Below are 17,122 nucleotides of genomic sequence, written 5' to 3' on the forward strand. Positions count from 1 at the left end.
AAAAAATCCAAACCTTAATGAAACAGATACACTGTTAAAGGCATTAGAAAGTTAAAGGATTTTTTGCTTAGTAATGTGAATGGACTTCTACAGATTTGTGATCAAATATACTAAAAGAAAATGGAACTAATTTGTTTATGCATACTACTTCCTTGTTTTCCCAGTATGTTGTCTAAATAAAAATGATTTAGTATTGTGTATAGTTTTTCTATATTTAAACAAAAGAAATTTTTCAGGAGTAGAAAACTTTCTCTTTCAAAATGGAAATATAGCCATTTTCCAAATAGTGACTATCTCAAGAGAAATTTTTAAAAAGGCAAAACATAGAGATACACACACACACACACACACACACACACAGACACATATACATGCAGGTCTTGTCTTTTATGTTTTTCCTGGAAATGTTACTTTGGTAAAAATAGTAGCTAAAATTTCAAGTTAATAAAAATGCTTAGTGAATTAACCTACCTCCATAAACAATTCCAAACTGTCCAGAACCCAGTACTTCATCAGGAAAAATCTGATATACTGTGCTGATGTCCTAGAGGTGCAAATCCAATGAAAAACAAACACGACATGGAAGAAAACATTAGTCCTAATAAATTACATAATTTTATCAAATATATTATAATATTATTAAACATTTAAACAAACTGTAAATGATAGATGAAATTTGCAACATGACTATAATATTCAAGACATTATCTTTAATTAATTTAATATTGTAGTATTTTGAAAACTGTTCTGATCTTAAGTGGCAGAGGTTTCCTAATGGCCTTTCACGTAAGTTTCAATAGAGAGAAATAATACTTAAAACCATACGATGCAATTTACCAAAAAGTATTCAAAAAGGGATTTGCTTATTGAGATGGCTATTTAAAAATGTAATTAAATAATCATGGTTCCCAATCACATATCTGTGTGAGTCCTGATTCCCACGACTTCAACCCCTAGGGCCGGAATGGAGAGGCGGCTCCCTTATTAGCCACCCACATGCAGATGAATCTAGACTGCAGCACGAGGAGGCTGAACTACTGTGAGGGAGCTGGAGACACTGCAGAAGAATGACAACCCAATATGAAATTCTTATCTGGGAACTAGCTAAACTCTTCCGTTTCTATCACTTCTCGGGGGAGGCAACAAGCTTCAAATGTCTAATCTTTTCTATTTGAAATAATAATTGCTGAACAAGCATGATCTGATGACAATGCTCATGAAAACACAGCATAGTACTTTTTTACTCAATGTATTCCTTTTACATTCTATTGTATTTTCTACCTATCCTTCATTCTTACACTCTGACTTTATTTTTTTTAAGTCCTTTTATATTAAAGTCTACCCTCTGTATATCTTACATATACCCCTGGTCTTTTCTTTTTTCTTTCCCCCTGGAAAACAACTACAAGTTGTCTCCATTCTGTGATTACTTCAGAGTACCCATAGGGTGAGTACAAGGCTGCTTGGTGACAAGAAAACATATCAATACCATTCTAGTATCCTGAGTCCAAGCTACTTCCTCTGAAAACAGTAGTGTTCTCTAAACTTTCTTTGATAACTCAATGGCCCACTCAGAACTTTCAGTGGACAACAATGGCTGAACTGGATGGAACTAGCCCATAGCTACCTGGAATTTCCCAAAAGGCTTAAAGAATAACCTATATTTTCCGAAGTCTTGTCTGGCTGAGCAAGAGCAACAGGAACCTGCAGATGTTTAGAAATCTTATGATTGCCAGCACAAGAATTTATCTAAGCTTCACTATGAAGTTTGCCTAATTCTTTCTAATTCATCTTTGGCTTTCTGTTTAAATTATGCCACTCAGGCAAAGGTTGTAAAGATATAGTAGTGATGAATAGAGATTCATAAAGTTTATTTTTTAAAAAATCTTTTTAAAAAGTGTAAATAAGGCTATAAAATGCTTTCTTTCGATCATAATTATACCAGGCAAAATAGAGCAAAGGTCTGGGTCACAAGGAGGAGGTCGGAAGGAAAGGCCCTATTACTTTTTGGCTACTTGTCACAGTGACAATGTATAACAGATAAAGCAAGTATATGAAGAATGTAATATATTTCATAATATGTCTGATCTATGATTTTCAAAAACTGAGCTGAAAGTATGGAGTTATGTGGCATAGGAGACTAGGATACTAGAATGTGGACCCATAAACTCTGATTCATGCAACTTTCTTGAAGTTTCCTTGACACGTACAAGTGACTGTAAGAGCGTTTGCGACTCCTTGTCATATGACAGCACTCCTAGGTAGCAACCAATGGCATGTTTAAGCTATTCACACAAATCAAGGAATTTATTTTGTCTATTTATTTTACTATGTAACATCAAACATTAAAATTCCAGTGCCAAGAAGGGAAAACATGAAAAATCAGGCATCTCATTATAATTACCTGAGATGAGTATCTTTTGGCTCTACATTACAAACTATAGAAAAATCACTAAACAAATCAATATAATGCAATGTTTCCAAAATCTTATGGAAAAAATACCCAAATAGATCCTATTTTCTGAATCTCTTATTTCCCAATAATCACATCACCAATGTTTATATTAGTAGGTGCATACTTACCACATTTTCTTGAATCTGGCAATTTGATACCGAAATACTCACAGAAATATCTCCTGGAAATGCATGTTTAAAAATACACACACAAGAAGTCAGTAAGAGAGGTAATAGCAAAACAAGTAAATATATGCTTACAAATCATCAAGCAGGACTGGTTTTAAATAAATCATAGCAATTAGAATTTTCTAGGAAAATGTCTATTAGAATATTTCTTTCCTTTTAAAATTACAGATTCACTCTGTACTTGCTTTTGAAAAATAATATTTTGTCAGTTTAGAGTTTAGAGTCAGGAGCACTTGGATTCAAATACAGGCTTGGCTATTTTGCAGCTCTGGTATAAGCTTAGATAACTTAATCTCTTTAGAGAGAATGAATTCCTCATCTGTAAAACGGGCAAATCATTAATATCTACCTGTTGGTATTGTTTTAGGCATTAAAATATTGATCTCATATAAAATGCTTAACAGCAAAATATGCATATACATTCTATTAATATGTATGTTGATTGTAGAGACAAATAACAAAATTGTGCTAGATCGATAGATAATACAGTATAATGTAAAAAGCAGGTTAATTCACAAGTTTCATTATTAATAACCACTATGAAATTTAAAATCACATTTTTATACAGATATTCCTCTAAAATTTCTTTTTAAAAATTCATCCTTAATATCTGATTCTGGTTGCGTTTTGGCAAATCTATCTCATTCTACTAATGAACAGAGATTTTTTTCCAGGGATAAGATAGTCAAGAGTTACCACGCACTCTGCACATCAAACACTGCATAGAATACCAGGTTAAGTGGTTTTGGGAAAACACATTAATTCAGATTAGCAAGTAGCAAGACTGGCATTCCATGTTAAGCTCAAGCTGATTAGATTACTTCTTTTATACGCAATAGCTATAGAGTTTTGTAATTGCTTAATAGACAGTGTTTATATAAATTTATTAAAATTTTAATCTACAATAAAGATAATATAATAGGGTAATTTAACATATAAAATATCTTAGGATTTGCAGCAGCTTTTATTTAGAGACCCTATGTTTTCCAATAAACTAAATCATCCCTAAGGAGTCTTTCTTGATTCTGTTCTTGGGAAAGGCAGGGGAGATGTTTCCTAAGCCAGGGGGAAGGCAGGTGAATGAGCTTTGTTCCAGTTAGAAAACTGCCAGACTCACTGTGCAAGCTGGTTCCTGAACCCACGGACGAGCCCTTGGGAATGACGGGCATAAGGGCATGCTGGATGGCCATCTCCCACATCCTGGCCACATCTGCACCAGCGCCACTGGTGAGGACACTGTTATTTGGTGGTGGGCTGGACGGATTGACCACATTTTCTCCCACATAATACACTACATTCGCTGTAGTGATTTCAAAACAATGAGGATTGGCCCCATTAGGAATTAAAGCTGAAGTTTTTGCCGGTTCCAGAGATAAAATTTCTGATAAAGGGATTTCCTGTGGAAAAGAGAGTGTGCTAAGTGTAGTTTATCAAAAGTATATAAACTTTCAAATAAAGTTCATGCCAGGAATATGTAAGAAATGACATTACAAATACCCATCTCTTATTTAAAATAGTTTTAAACTATATAATGCAGACTATTACTAAACAAAATTCAAAAATACCTTTACTATGGAAGATCTTATTTCTTTTTTCTAGAAAATGTAGGTGACTTTTTTCACTATGTTCTTGTGGCAGAAATAAGTATGATTAAGAATAATGATTTTGAATCTTCATCAAAATACCAGACTTAGGGTATAAATGATAGCTTTTATAACTGTGAGGTAAAATCACAGTACTTTTGAAAGGCATTTAAGTAGATATGGCTGCTTTTAAATTTTAACTATTCTTTAAGAAATTGAAATGAATCATGTAATTGGATTCAATACATGTTAATATAATAATACTTCTAAGTGAATAGTTTAAGTGAAGAAAACCACAGAGATTGGTTTTAAAAATAGTTGTTTTTAAGACAATTTTGATATTAAAAAATTAATCGCTGGATTGTTTTCCAGGAAGTCTGGACTAAGAAATAATGACTTTTAAAAAAAAAAGTTTTAATTTTAGAATTAGTGAGGTTTTCTTTTGCTGTGACAGCTGAGTAAAGTGGCCATGGGATCAACTATGCCTAAATCTGCATGTGTTTTAAAGGAGCAAGTATCTACTGTTTTCACCATGAACTTTTTTTGAAGTTGCATTTTACTGGTTGTTATATTATGCCACATCTGTATTATTTAATGTAGAAGGACAGAATAAAACTTGCTGCCAAATTTTTCTCTAGAGGAAAGTGCTCCTTATGAATGTTGGCAAGCATGCAGAAATCATACAATGTTTCTTAACCCTCAGCAATGTTCTATGCAGTGAGTTCTATATCTCAAGAATTTACTTTTAGCTGATCTTCTGTGAGTGTGAATTTTCTCATTAAATCACACATCTCTGCTAAAGAAGACAATTAATCATTCTCTCTCTCCCCCTCCCCACCATCCCATGGGACCAGAAGCATTCCCCAGGGAAGTGTGAAATTCACAGATGAATCAAGAGGTCACAACCTGATTCTAAAGAAATTTGTGAGCTATAGAGAAGAAAAAAATCACTCTTGGAGGAAGCACAAAAACAGTTATGTCTGTTGGATGTGTTTTGTATTTTTGGTACTGTATACTGTCATAAGAAAGCAAGAGGGAATGAGACTACAAAGAAAGAGCAACCCTTACCTTGTAGTACCTGCTTCCCGTGTCATTTTGGAAGAGGGTAATGCACTTGCTATCCAATCTCCAATAGTGCCGTTTCCGCTGAAACAGAAGTTAGATTCAGAATCTTTAAAAAACATTAAAAATACCAAAGATTGATAAAATAAACACATTTTACCGGTGAGGACATAGGATCTGATGGTGGAAAGTGCATGGGCTTTGGACTAGGCAGATTTATGCTCAATTTTCGACTCTGTATACACTCAGTATCACTTAACTATTTGGCAAATGTAGTGAGATACGTTTCTGCATCTACACCAGAGGGTTATGAGCAATAAACCCTCTGAAGTGCCTGACACTTAGTATGTACATAGTTAAGTATTAATAGAAAACACCATTTTAAAATTTATTTGAGTACTTGAAGAGCTAAAGGTGGATTTGTAGTCCATAATAAAACAAGACTTACTTACTAGGAGATATAATGTTTATACATGTTTTGCTATTTTAGGACATAAGCAATGCCATGCTGATCCACCCAGGTATGCTGGCTTCCATTAGAGATGGAAGAATTCTGAATGTTACAATAGAACTAAAAAATATTTTGTTGGATGAAAAGGTTGACTCCAAGACAACAACTTAACAAAGTCAGGGGGATGTATCAAACCACTAACTTCACCTTCTCTCTATCTCACTATAGATCTAACTACTCTGATTTGATGATCAGGTTCTTCTTCACTCTAGGTATATCTTTCATGATTCTAGGGTAAGTCTGTGTGTATTTTGATCTTTTTAGGCCCAAAGCCCTATTGTTCTTGGTTTCTTCCACAGCCAATCATAGATGAAACATATTAAATTCACTTTAAATACTTTATACCATATTTAGGAAGAACTAGGTGGTGTTCAACTGAGTCCTACATTAAGTCATGTAAGTCTTTTCTCTCCAGCAGAGAAGGCTGAGATTATAGATAGATTAATTATGTTACAGGCTCTATTTATCTAAAGAAATGACAGAGATCCTATAGATAGGAAAAGATGAGGAAAGCACTACCAGTAACTGAGAAATCAGACTAACACCAGTTGTTAATTAGTTTAACTTTGAAACATGCATCAAGTTTTTCTCTCTCTTATGTACATACCTAACCTCATTCATCAACTATTAGGAAAATCTGGAGAAATGAACAGACTCACATAAAGTACAGGATTACTACATTCCTGAATGGGTCAGTTCTTAGGTGAACACTTAACTAAGGAGTGAAGACGTACACAATAGTTATCACTGTTTTTTTCTCTCCCTAAAAGGTAGTTTATTCTAAAATTCTAAATAACTGAGGAGCACTGTGAAAACACATACTGAGGCTTTCCTGTCTGCTATAAAATGATAGACAGACATTCAAGTTGTTTGAAGATCATCTCAAGTAATCGTGGTAAATGACTCTGTTTGCCTAAAATTGCTCTCTACATTTTTTTCTAACTCTACTGCTCAGACACCCAGAGACTGTGATGGGCTCCACCTGGGCCTGCACCAGGCCTGCGCTGAGCTTCACTCCCAGTAGCTCAGGCATCCCACCGTCCCCACAGGGAGTCAGCAACTCCCCTAATTAAAGCTAGCAAGGCAAGAGGAAACCGCTGGCTGCAGGTCTTACCAGAGTGTCCTTGCTGGTGTAGTGGACCATCCATCCTTCTTTCATGACTGTGCTGCTTTTCCTCTTCGTGTGTTTGACAGACTGCACTACCCTCATGAGTGGAATATTGTTGCTTGTTGATGGACTTGAAAAGTCAAAATATTTTAGAAGAAATGTTTTCAGGTATAGATCTTCTTTTCATGCATAAAATCTTATTTCAGCTACTCCAAAGTGAAAGTCAAAAAAATTCACATCCCATGTTAGTGAAATGTATTGTCAGAGCACCATGGCTCAGAAAGTGGGTTACTCTGAAGAGTTACAGGCACTTTATTTGTACACTTTAAAAAATCTCAAGGCTGTGTAAAAAGCACCTTAGTGTTCAGGTTGAACTATACAGTGTTCAGTTTTCAGGTAAACAGCAGGCAGATTACTGTCTTTGTGTATTGAGGTCACAGTATGCAGAATCACACGTGAAATCTTATTTGCTTATTTATTACATGTTACAGGCACAATATCAATCATTTATAAATTGTATTATTCAACACGAATTTTAGTATCTGCATAATTTCATAAAAATTAGAATCTGCTGTTTAAACTATCTTTTTATAACTATTGCTTATGCAGTTATGCTGATCTTTCTCCTCTTTATCCCTTCCTCGCTTCCCACTTTGTCTCTTTCCATGTCTGTCTCTTCCTCCCTTCTTCTGTCCTTCCCAGACACCCCCCATGTATATATGCAAGAACCTTCCCCATGCAAACCTTTTGGTACTAAAGAAATATATATCTTCAAAAGACATCTGGGTCATACGACTAATATTTTCCAGTATTTTAAAAATGTTTATTATGCCACTAAGTAGAAAAGAACTCAATCATTTTATTGCCCTACTTTAATGAATAATTTCAGTTTGTCAATAAAAATGGCATTTGTAAAATGGACACAAAACTTTCAATATGTTTTATAACATGAATCAGAGACTGGGAAACATTTCCTGTAAAGGGCCAGGTAATAAATATTTTGGGCTTTGCAGAATACCGAACTCTATCATAGTGGTGCAAAAGCAGCCATAGGCAACGTGAATGGGCATGGCCATGTTCCAATAAAACTTTACAGAACAGGCAACGGTCCAATTCAGCCTGGTCCTGATATGAAAAGTGGGGATTATCTAGTAGTGAAAGTATCTAAAAATGTAGATAATTAGATAATAGATATAAAATTATGCATACTACTAAAATAAAATCAAGAACAGTGAAGTGTAGACAGACTGTGATATTTAAAATAGGGGCCAGTGATAAATAGATGGTGTCTGCTTAGGTCGATCTTTGATCTTTGTAGTTCCATGCAATGAGTTATGAATTAATATGAACTTCGCAGTAAGCCTGTAGATAGCAAATATGAGTTTCCTTCTCATGCAAAAGAAAATGAATCAATGAATGAGGCAATTCTAGGAAAGGATGCAAATGACACGTCTCCCAGGGAATCCTGAACTCCTAACTCCAAAGGCTCTCATCTACAGTACGTAGCTTACTCATAAAGATATTAAATGTGCACTTTAAATTTCTGTTACAATAGATTAAAACTAAAACATCAAAGAGCTTTAGAGAATAAGGACCACGAGGTTTCATTGTTTGACTGACGCTGGGAGTGCTGCTCTCACCTGATGGTCCTGTTGGAGTCCTCGTGGTCTGGGTCTGGATCCTGCATTTCCCCACTGTCATTCTGGCATTCTGCCATCGCCATCTCAGCATCTTGGACCATTGCCTCTTCCATATCATCCATGAGCCCACTGTTTCTTTCACTGTCATTGTCATCACTCCCTTCTTCCATGACCACATCAGACTCTGCTCCAGGGCTAAGCAAATCTAGAAAATTATTTTGAACCATGAAGATAAGCCTGAAATCCTGAAGCCAAGGCTTAAGGGAAAGTTAGGCAATCCAAACCAAATCAATTGGAAACCCTAAAAATAGCAGTCCTGTGAAGAATGTATCTTTCCTTTCACTTACCCTTTTTATTTCAGTTCAGAAGTATCTGAATTTATGAGAAAATGAATACACTTTATAGGTAGATGCTTGTGTCTCATGTCCCTAAGCCTAAAAACATGAAAAGCCTTGGGAGGAAACCAAGTCTAGGATAGAAGCAAAGTGGTAGGAGGTAAAACGATACCAAGTACAAGTCACCCGAAAACTGATCATATTTTAGTAGCAAAGCTCTAGTGGGAAAAAGAAATATATGAGGATGAAAGAAACTTTCACATGAAAGAAGATTCAAGGTCACTGATTCTTACAGTAAGTTTTAAAATCACAGATCCCAATATATTAAATTGTTCACATACCTACAGCTTTTAAATACTTAAGACACTTGATAGTTGAAGTTACATTGAACCCTGGCATTATGCAGTTGATGGTAATGAAAAAAAAATTATAATTACTAATGCAAAGCACTCATTTTAAAATTAGAAAATAGACTGATCACAGATCCTAGCCTGCCAAGCTTGGAAAATTCACATTTTACCAGATTTTTCTGACTGTATGGGAAAATGCAATTTCAAAGTAATCAACAACATCAAAACTGCTCTGTTTCCCCTTAGTTATAGTTATCAAGTATACAGTGACATTCCCTGGACTTGAATACTACATGCCACAGAAAGTGGGAAGATTGCCAAGCTTTCCATTTGGTAGCTAGTTCATGATTCTCCAAGCCAGAAACCAGTATTAGAATGTTTTCCTGGAGAGCTTTCTTTTCTCCTTCTTCTAGGTATAATATATATTTCTCCTAGAAAAGAATGTTCTAAAACAAAGACAATCATTTGTTCTTCAGCTTTTTAGTAACATAAAAACTCAATTTGTTTCTCTGGTCGTCTATAGCCATTTTCCTTTCCAGAGGAATGGGATAACTGATATCAGACTGAAGGTATAAAGTAGTCCACTATCCATGGAAAAAGTTAGCCTGGAATTCTAAGTGAAATATTTTGGTAGCAACCCGTTAGAATACTACCTGGGAAGAAAAAGTGAGCAGTTCCCTTAAGATACGGCATTCTTCTTAGGAGTCCTTCAAAGTTAATTTATGCAGTTGGAGTTTTCCCAACGGGATATTCCCAAATATTAAAAAAAATGTTTTTTTTTTAATTGGCAAACTTAATGTTCCTTTTATTAAAGATGCTTGGAATGAGGACAGAGGAAAAGAGACTGGGAGCTATAACTTTTAGGCATATCAACAACTTCCACATTTTTAAAAAAACTAGGATAGGAATATAAAATGAGAAAGCTGAGAAAGAAATTATGGATATTCAACTTTTCAGTACTAGCTGTTTACCATGTAAAGATCAAGAAAGTCTCTCTGTTTTTTTAAATCAAAATTCAGTGGGTGCTTTTCTACAGTAAAGTAGAACAAACTCTGGCCACAATTAACTTTGGGCTGGAATGGTTGCTTTTCTACTTTTTGAGAGTAAAGAACAAACTCTGGCCATAGTTCACTTTGGGCTGCGTCTAAAGTATCCCAACCAAAAAAAAAAAAAAACCAAAAAAACCCAACTAAAAAACCCTGCTAAATCATAACTGCCACCCTCTGTAATAGGGAGGAAGCATAGACATAATTGCTGATCTTTTACCCACCTCCATTAATGGTCACTTCACCAAGGCAGTTGTTTGGTACTTTTGGTGCACAGCGTTTATGACAGTTGAATCTGCAATCTAGTCTCGATGATTTTAAAACAAAACAAAACAAAACCCAAGAATTCATTAGAAAGAAAAGTTGCAAAACAAAACAATAGTAACTTCAGATGGATGAGGATTAATTGAAGGGTCAAAGTTGGGCTGGTGACAAATATTTGGTGACAGGATCATCCTTACCTTTGCACTGCAAGCCCTGCCTGAAAAGCCCCTTGAGAAGCTTCTTGCAGTACTGGCACACCGTGGGCCGCGTGTAGGAGTGGATGACGAACGTGTGCGGTACTTTAACTTTAGACATCAAAATCTTGTCCAGCTGAATTGGTCGTCCAATGTATGACTGAGAATTCGACCTCTTCTCTCGACCAATGAATGACTCTGATGGTGACTTTTGCTACATGTTTGAAAAACAATAAAGGACAATAAGACGTAAGAGACCACTTGGTCTGTATATTTATATATTCCTAAATCTCATTTTACGACTGTATTTGGTGGTTTTGTCCTAAAGAATGTGAGTGAAATGATGTGTTTCTGTTAATAAATATAATTTATCTCTCTCTCCAATTTCTTATTTGTGTTATCTTGTTTGTATAATCTGAAAAGACGAGAACTGGAGATATGAATATTTGAACTTGATTTCCAGGTCTTTCAAATAAATTTTGCTTTTAAAAATTAATTAATTTTAATCCAGAAATAGAAAGTTGAGAGTAAACAAAAAATGGTAATGGTCCTTAATCCCACTGCACATATTACTTCACTGGCATTTTCTAGAGTATTACACTCACATGGTTAGAAAATGCAAGCACCTCAGAAAGACAGAAAATGAAAAGTAAATGCACCCTGTTTGCCTTATATAGTACTTCATCTGAAAAATGCCTATAGTTCCTTTAAATTCCCTAAAAAATTATGGTTTTAAATTATTCCTCAACCATATAAAAATTAAGTATTAAAATTATACTATCATTTTTATTATTGAAAAACACAACAACTAATGAACTATACAAGACATACCAATATTGGTGTTTTGGTTATAATTGTATCTCTGTGCACTCTTCTCTCTCATTTTGTAATTATTTAACTGTATTTTCAATGGTTTTGGATAATTTCACAGTACCTCTTCATATTGTGGAAATGTGTAGGGAATCATCAGAATAAATGTATTGTGGGATCATAAGAATAAAAAATAAATCAAATTATTTTTTAATAGTTGTTATAATTATATATCTCATTTGTTAAGCTCTCACTCTGTAGTAATAACTATGTTAGATACCTTAAAAGATAGGCCTTGTTATCTACAGTTGAATCATCTAAGCTCATAAAATTTAAATATATTTCTTTGGCTCAAGTGCTAGGAAATAATGGAGCCAAAACATGAACCTATGTTTGTTTGCCTACAGAATCCTTGTATTATCACCTTATTCAGTTAATTTTTAATTTGAAATGATTACTGATAAGACAAGAAATAAATCATATTTGCATACAATTTCCATCCCTTTCATTCCCTATCTGCACCAAAAGATAATAATAATACTTATTATCAGAGGGTGAAACTTTCATTTGCAGTTTCACTAGCTGCAGTAAAAAGAAATTTGAGATGAGGTTCTACATAGGGATATTATGTCTAAAGTTATAATCACAATTCCAATTCTATAAAGAAAAAATATAAAGCATAATTATTCTGGAAAGGCTCAACTCTTGCAGAGAAGTCCAGGAAGCTTATAAAGATAGATCAAAGGTTTGCTAAACCAGAATCATGAATATATCAAATAAATATCTTTAATGGAATTGAAAGATAATTAAATCCACAGGATTAGGTTCCTGTTCAGTGTCCTTTAATAACTATATCCAATGAGCCAGTTTTAAGCATAGACTAAAATGAAAGTGATATTTTTCCATAGTTGGAAAGTTTCAACACTCAGAATAAAAGATGACCTGATGTCACACTTTCTTAGCAGACTTAAAATGTTCTCAGATTTGGAAAATCCTATGAAAACTGGCCAAATCGCTGTTCAGTTATTTTCCTTAATTTAAGATAATTGATTCTAGGTTGTGCTAACAGAGCCAGTTTGACACAGGAGTATTTACTATACCACAGGGCAAATTTATCAGAAGGGCAATAGGAAATCTGGTAAACTGAACTTTTTCTTCTCATCAAGCATGGTTACATTCACATAAATACTGCCATAAACTACAAGAACCAGAATTTTTCTTGAGAAACCATTTCATTTATTACCCTCAAGTCAGGATTACATAAAAAATTTTAAAATATTACAAGTTAAGGAAAATGGTATTGGCTGTCACTCTGTGGCCCAAAGACTGTACTTGGCACAGAATAACAAAATTTATACTGTAAGAAATTAAGACTTTAATAACATTAATAAAGAATGCCCTCCTGCCATTAATGACATTTTAAAATTTAAAATCATCTAGTAACCTGACTAGAAATAATTATCATAATCTTTTCTTATAGTCCCAAATATAATTAATCATTTTCAATATGGCCCATATATCTAAATTAAAAATTAAATTTAAAATCTTGAGAAAGGGTACACATATGGTAACGTCTCATGCAGAAATTGATTTACTGCTGGAAGGAGATTGAGTGTTTTAATTTAACTAGATAACAAACACCTTGGGAAAGGAAGAGTGAAGAAGCTGTCTGAAGTTTTGTTTGCAGTATTTAATTGTATATTTCTGAGAGTGTACACACATGTATTTGCATGTGCTTTCCCTGTCATGAAGCAAACTAAAAAGCCAAGACAAAAAGGGAAGACTGGGTCACCAACTAATGATTTACTAAGTGCTTATGGGGTATTTATTCATTCTTCAATCTAAATGTAAAACAAGGATTTTATTGATGGATAACAAAATGTAAAACAAATGGCCTTACAGAATAGGGCCATTACCCTGTAAATATATATTTATCATTGTTTACATAAATGTTTAAGAACCATCATTTCTGTAATCCTGCAATCATTCCTTTAAAGATATTTCTAATGACGTGAGCACAAACCAAAAACTAAGGATTTCCAGAATGAGTGACACTTTTAACAACAATTAATATTCAGTTATTATTTTAAGCAAAAAATTCAATTATGTGAAATTTTGTTTGAAGGCACATACACCATAATGCATAATTATACTATTTTTGTTTTATGTATCAAGTTACAGAGTAGGCAAAAATTCAGAAATTGGTATTAATAATTTTAAAGGAAATTGACACTTTAAAAAATTTCTTTGATCTTTGAACTTTAAGATAATTTCAACATAAAACTAGATAGTAATTCAAAGGATAATATTGACAGAAATAACCAGACATTTTTGTACATAATACATTATTATACAAAGTAAAGACATTTCATTATATGTAAATTTTATGTATTATATAAACTTTATATGTTTATTATATATAAACAAGTTTAAATTCTTCATTAACTTACTTCCTTTTTTGCTTATTATACATTTAATTATAATTTGTACAGTACTTTACAGTTTTAAGTAAGACCTTTCTTTAAAGTTAACTCTGGTAAAGAGAAATTCTTCCATACCCATCAACACTAGTGGAGGTTATACTAGGTTTATTAGGTTAACTAAATGGTGTTTATATCAATTTCCACTGTTACTTGCTGTTCCAGTTTGGTTCCACATATTTGGTGAACCAGAGCAATCTGCAGAAAGATTGTTTTGTTTTTTTATGGGAATAGGAGGAAAGTTGAAATGATTGGAAAGAACAGCTACCTTTGTTTTATTCTGCTTCATTAATATGTTCATAGCAAAAACTGGCTCAAAATTTGAGTAATATATTTAAAATTCCCTTCTCCGGAAGCACATGCAGAAGAATAAACTTCTAAATTACATTTTTATATTAGCCATAGGCCTTATGAATTGTCCTTTTCCTCACTGGAGGAGTTTGTATCAAATTATAGGTGTGGAACTTTTGTAAGATTTGATATAGCTATAAAATATGCTATTCAGATAGATACATGTAAATGATTTGATTTGGCAAATCATAGATGATGAAATATATAAAGGTCTGTTTTTTTCTGTTCTCAGTATAAAACATACCATATCATGGATGAGACAGAATATGAGAACAGAACAATGATGAAAGTTGAATTTTAAAGCCAGGAATAGAGATTAAATAGAATAAAGACTAGATCAAATTTTTATTTAAAGTCTGTAGTTTTAGAAGCATCTGTAACATTCTCATACAGATAGTGTTTCATTTGAAATTACTGTCAAAGTTAGAACTCCATGCCCCGAACACCTACTTAGAGAGACAATGTGGATATTCTGTTAGAGATTGAATTTGTTTTTTAACCTGGTATGTTAAATTAATGACTTGGCAAATTGGAACCTTCCCAGGAAATGATGGCTTAGATTACATTATGGAAACTCAACTGCCAGCATGTCTTTAAACATTTAACAGGACAAACAATTTCCTAACAGGGTATATTCGAGTTAGCAGCTCAAAATGAACTCTCTTCATTAGTTAACCTAGAAAACAGAGGAGAAATGTTTCCTTCATTGGGGCTTGTTTATTGTCACTCATGTAAAAATCAAACATAAAATTTCCTGAGATAAAAGACACTTACAAAAAACATGGTTCAAATGAAAACTTCAGTATTAAAATATTGATGTTTATCAACTAAAATTCATTTTGAAGCCCCATATTAGTATCTGGGTTTGGGGAGACAAACTCCCCTTAAGTTAAAGAGAGACAGAAAAGTAGGGAATACTTTACCATACATATATAAATGTGTATATATATATATATATAGACATCTCTTTACATATCTGTCTGCATCACTAGACAATAAGCTGCTAAGGGAAGGACAGTGTCTTAATCACATTTGTGTTCTACTAATGGAATGAAGTGCCTGGTACATGACAACAGTAAGCATTGTTTGACCTGAACAGAATTGTATGTTTGCAAGAAGTAAATGCGTAAGAATAATGGATGAGACATTCCAATAGTTATTCAAAATACAGACCATAATATAAGTTTTTAAAATTTAATGCTACATGAGTTATAACTTTGAAATATTCCCTTTACCGGATTTCAATTTAAGAGAGGACAACTGACTAAGGAATTTTTCCCATTGCAACCATTTCTTTGTACTTGTCTGCCTGCTCCTTACCCCAACCTGAATACAAAATCTATGCAAAACTCTTCTACTCTAGAAAGAGAGTGGCAGCAAGCTCAAAACCTATAGGCTGTAAATATTAAGTGGCCCTCAGCATCAGGGATGCAATAGGGAATGGTGGAGATATAGTAAATTGGGGGGCGGGGTGAACTCAGTGTAAAAAGGATGGCCACTGCACAAATACCGCTAATAGCTGCCATGTGAGTATGTAAGTGCAGTATTGCTAGACCTTTTAGTTTTTCAAAAGAAGCAGTAAATCCAGGTGTGTTAGGAAACAACTCTATCTAGATGTTGGCAACTTGAAAAAAAAAAGAAGCATTGTGCCAGTCAACTTATATGGGGACTAAATCTGGTCCATGGGGAGTCTGAGATCTTTGCACTAGATAATGATAGAAAACAATTTTTACGTTTATATGTGCCAAACTCAATTCATAGCAGTTTACATGCATTAATCCATTTGTACATTATGACCACTAGTATGATCCCCATTTTACACATGTAGAAACTGCATCACAGATAGGTTAAATTATTTGCCCGAGATCACACAGCTTGGAAGTAGCAGAACTTTGAACTCAGGAAGTCTTTCTCCACATAATAATTCCTCTCTCTTTAGACCCTCCCCAGCTTTCACATTCTTTACTTTCATGCTAATATAGAAAATAGCAAGTATTTTCTTCCCCTCTGCCCCTCACCATTTAGTCAATAAGGAAGACATAGGAGACATTGAGAATAATCAAATAGTAGTGTGTTCTACATGCCCAAATGCAATGAAAAATACCATGAACCTCTTAACCTTGATCTAGAGAAGATACTTTTAACCAGCTTGCCTGTGCTCAGAAGACAGCATCTGAGTCATGCACGTTTTCCAGAACATAGTAACTAGCTGAATAAACAGTTTCTATTGCATAAGCATCACTTGGTTGGCTGCCTATTTTCCTATTCTAGGTGCTATTATGCTTAAAAGATAATAGCACAGCTGTGCACAGACAGAATCAACAAAATATTAACCCTTTATTCCAGAAGTTTTAAGATCTAGCATTTTGGACTATCATGCAAAGAACAGTACAGAATAACACCTTAAGACTGTTCTCTCCTAATGACATCAGGATGGGTCTCTAATTTAACAAGCGTCTCCTGGGGCATATCCTACCTGAAGGCCCAATTCAGATGCTACAGGACATAAAAACCAGTAAATAGCATTCTCTGTGCCCCATGAGTTTGCTATTCAGTAGAATTCGAGACACAACATAACCGTATCATTGACCTTTATATTTGCTCTTCCCCTCTTTTTGCATAGATGGTTTTTTCTTATTCCTCAGATCACCTTCTCAAAGAGGCCTTAAGACCACCTAACTTATTGCCTATCCTCCTCTATACTCTGTTACTCTCCATCATATTATTTCCTGTTTCCTCCAGAGC

General features: G+C 34.1%; 1 protein-coding gene across 4 annotated transcripts in view; it reads right to left on the minus strand.

The window, feature by feature from the left end:
- Positions 1-17,122, minus strand: part of PRKD1 (protein kinase D1) — a 297,341-nt gene that overhangs the window by 41,756 nt on the left and 238,463 nt on the right. For 3 of the 4 annotated variants that reach the window (XM_069463932.1, XM_069463928.1, XM_069463936.1), the window contains 8 exons: positions 10,740-10,950; positions 10,503-10,580; positions 8,548-8,752; positions 6,914-7,037; positions 5,295-5,372; positions 3,761-4,040; positions 2,584-2,636; positions 472-544 (listed from right to left, as the gene is read on the minus strand). In XM_069463932.1, the coding sequence (XP_069320033.1) occupies positions 472-544; positions 2,584-2,636; positions 3,761-4,040; positions 5,295-5,372; positions 6,914-7,037; positions 8,548-8,752; positions 10,503-10,580; positions 10,740-10,950 (1,102 nt within the window). The remainder of the gene's footprint in view (positions 1-471; positions 545-2,583; positions 2,637-3,760; positions 4,041-5,294; positions 5,373-6,913; positions 7,038-8,547; positions 8,753-10,502; positions 10,581-10,739; positions 10,951-17,122) is intronic. The other variant, XM_069463942.1, reaches the window with a different exon arrangement.

Source organism: Eulemur rufifrons, chromosome 2, assembly GCF_041146395.1.
Source record: "Eulemur rufifrons isolate Redbay chromosome 2, OSU_ERuf_1, whole genome shotgun sequence".
Lineage (NCBI taxonomy): Eukaryota > Metazoa > Chordata > Mammalia > Primates > Lemuridae > Eulemur > Eulemur rufifrons.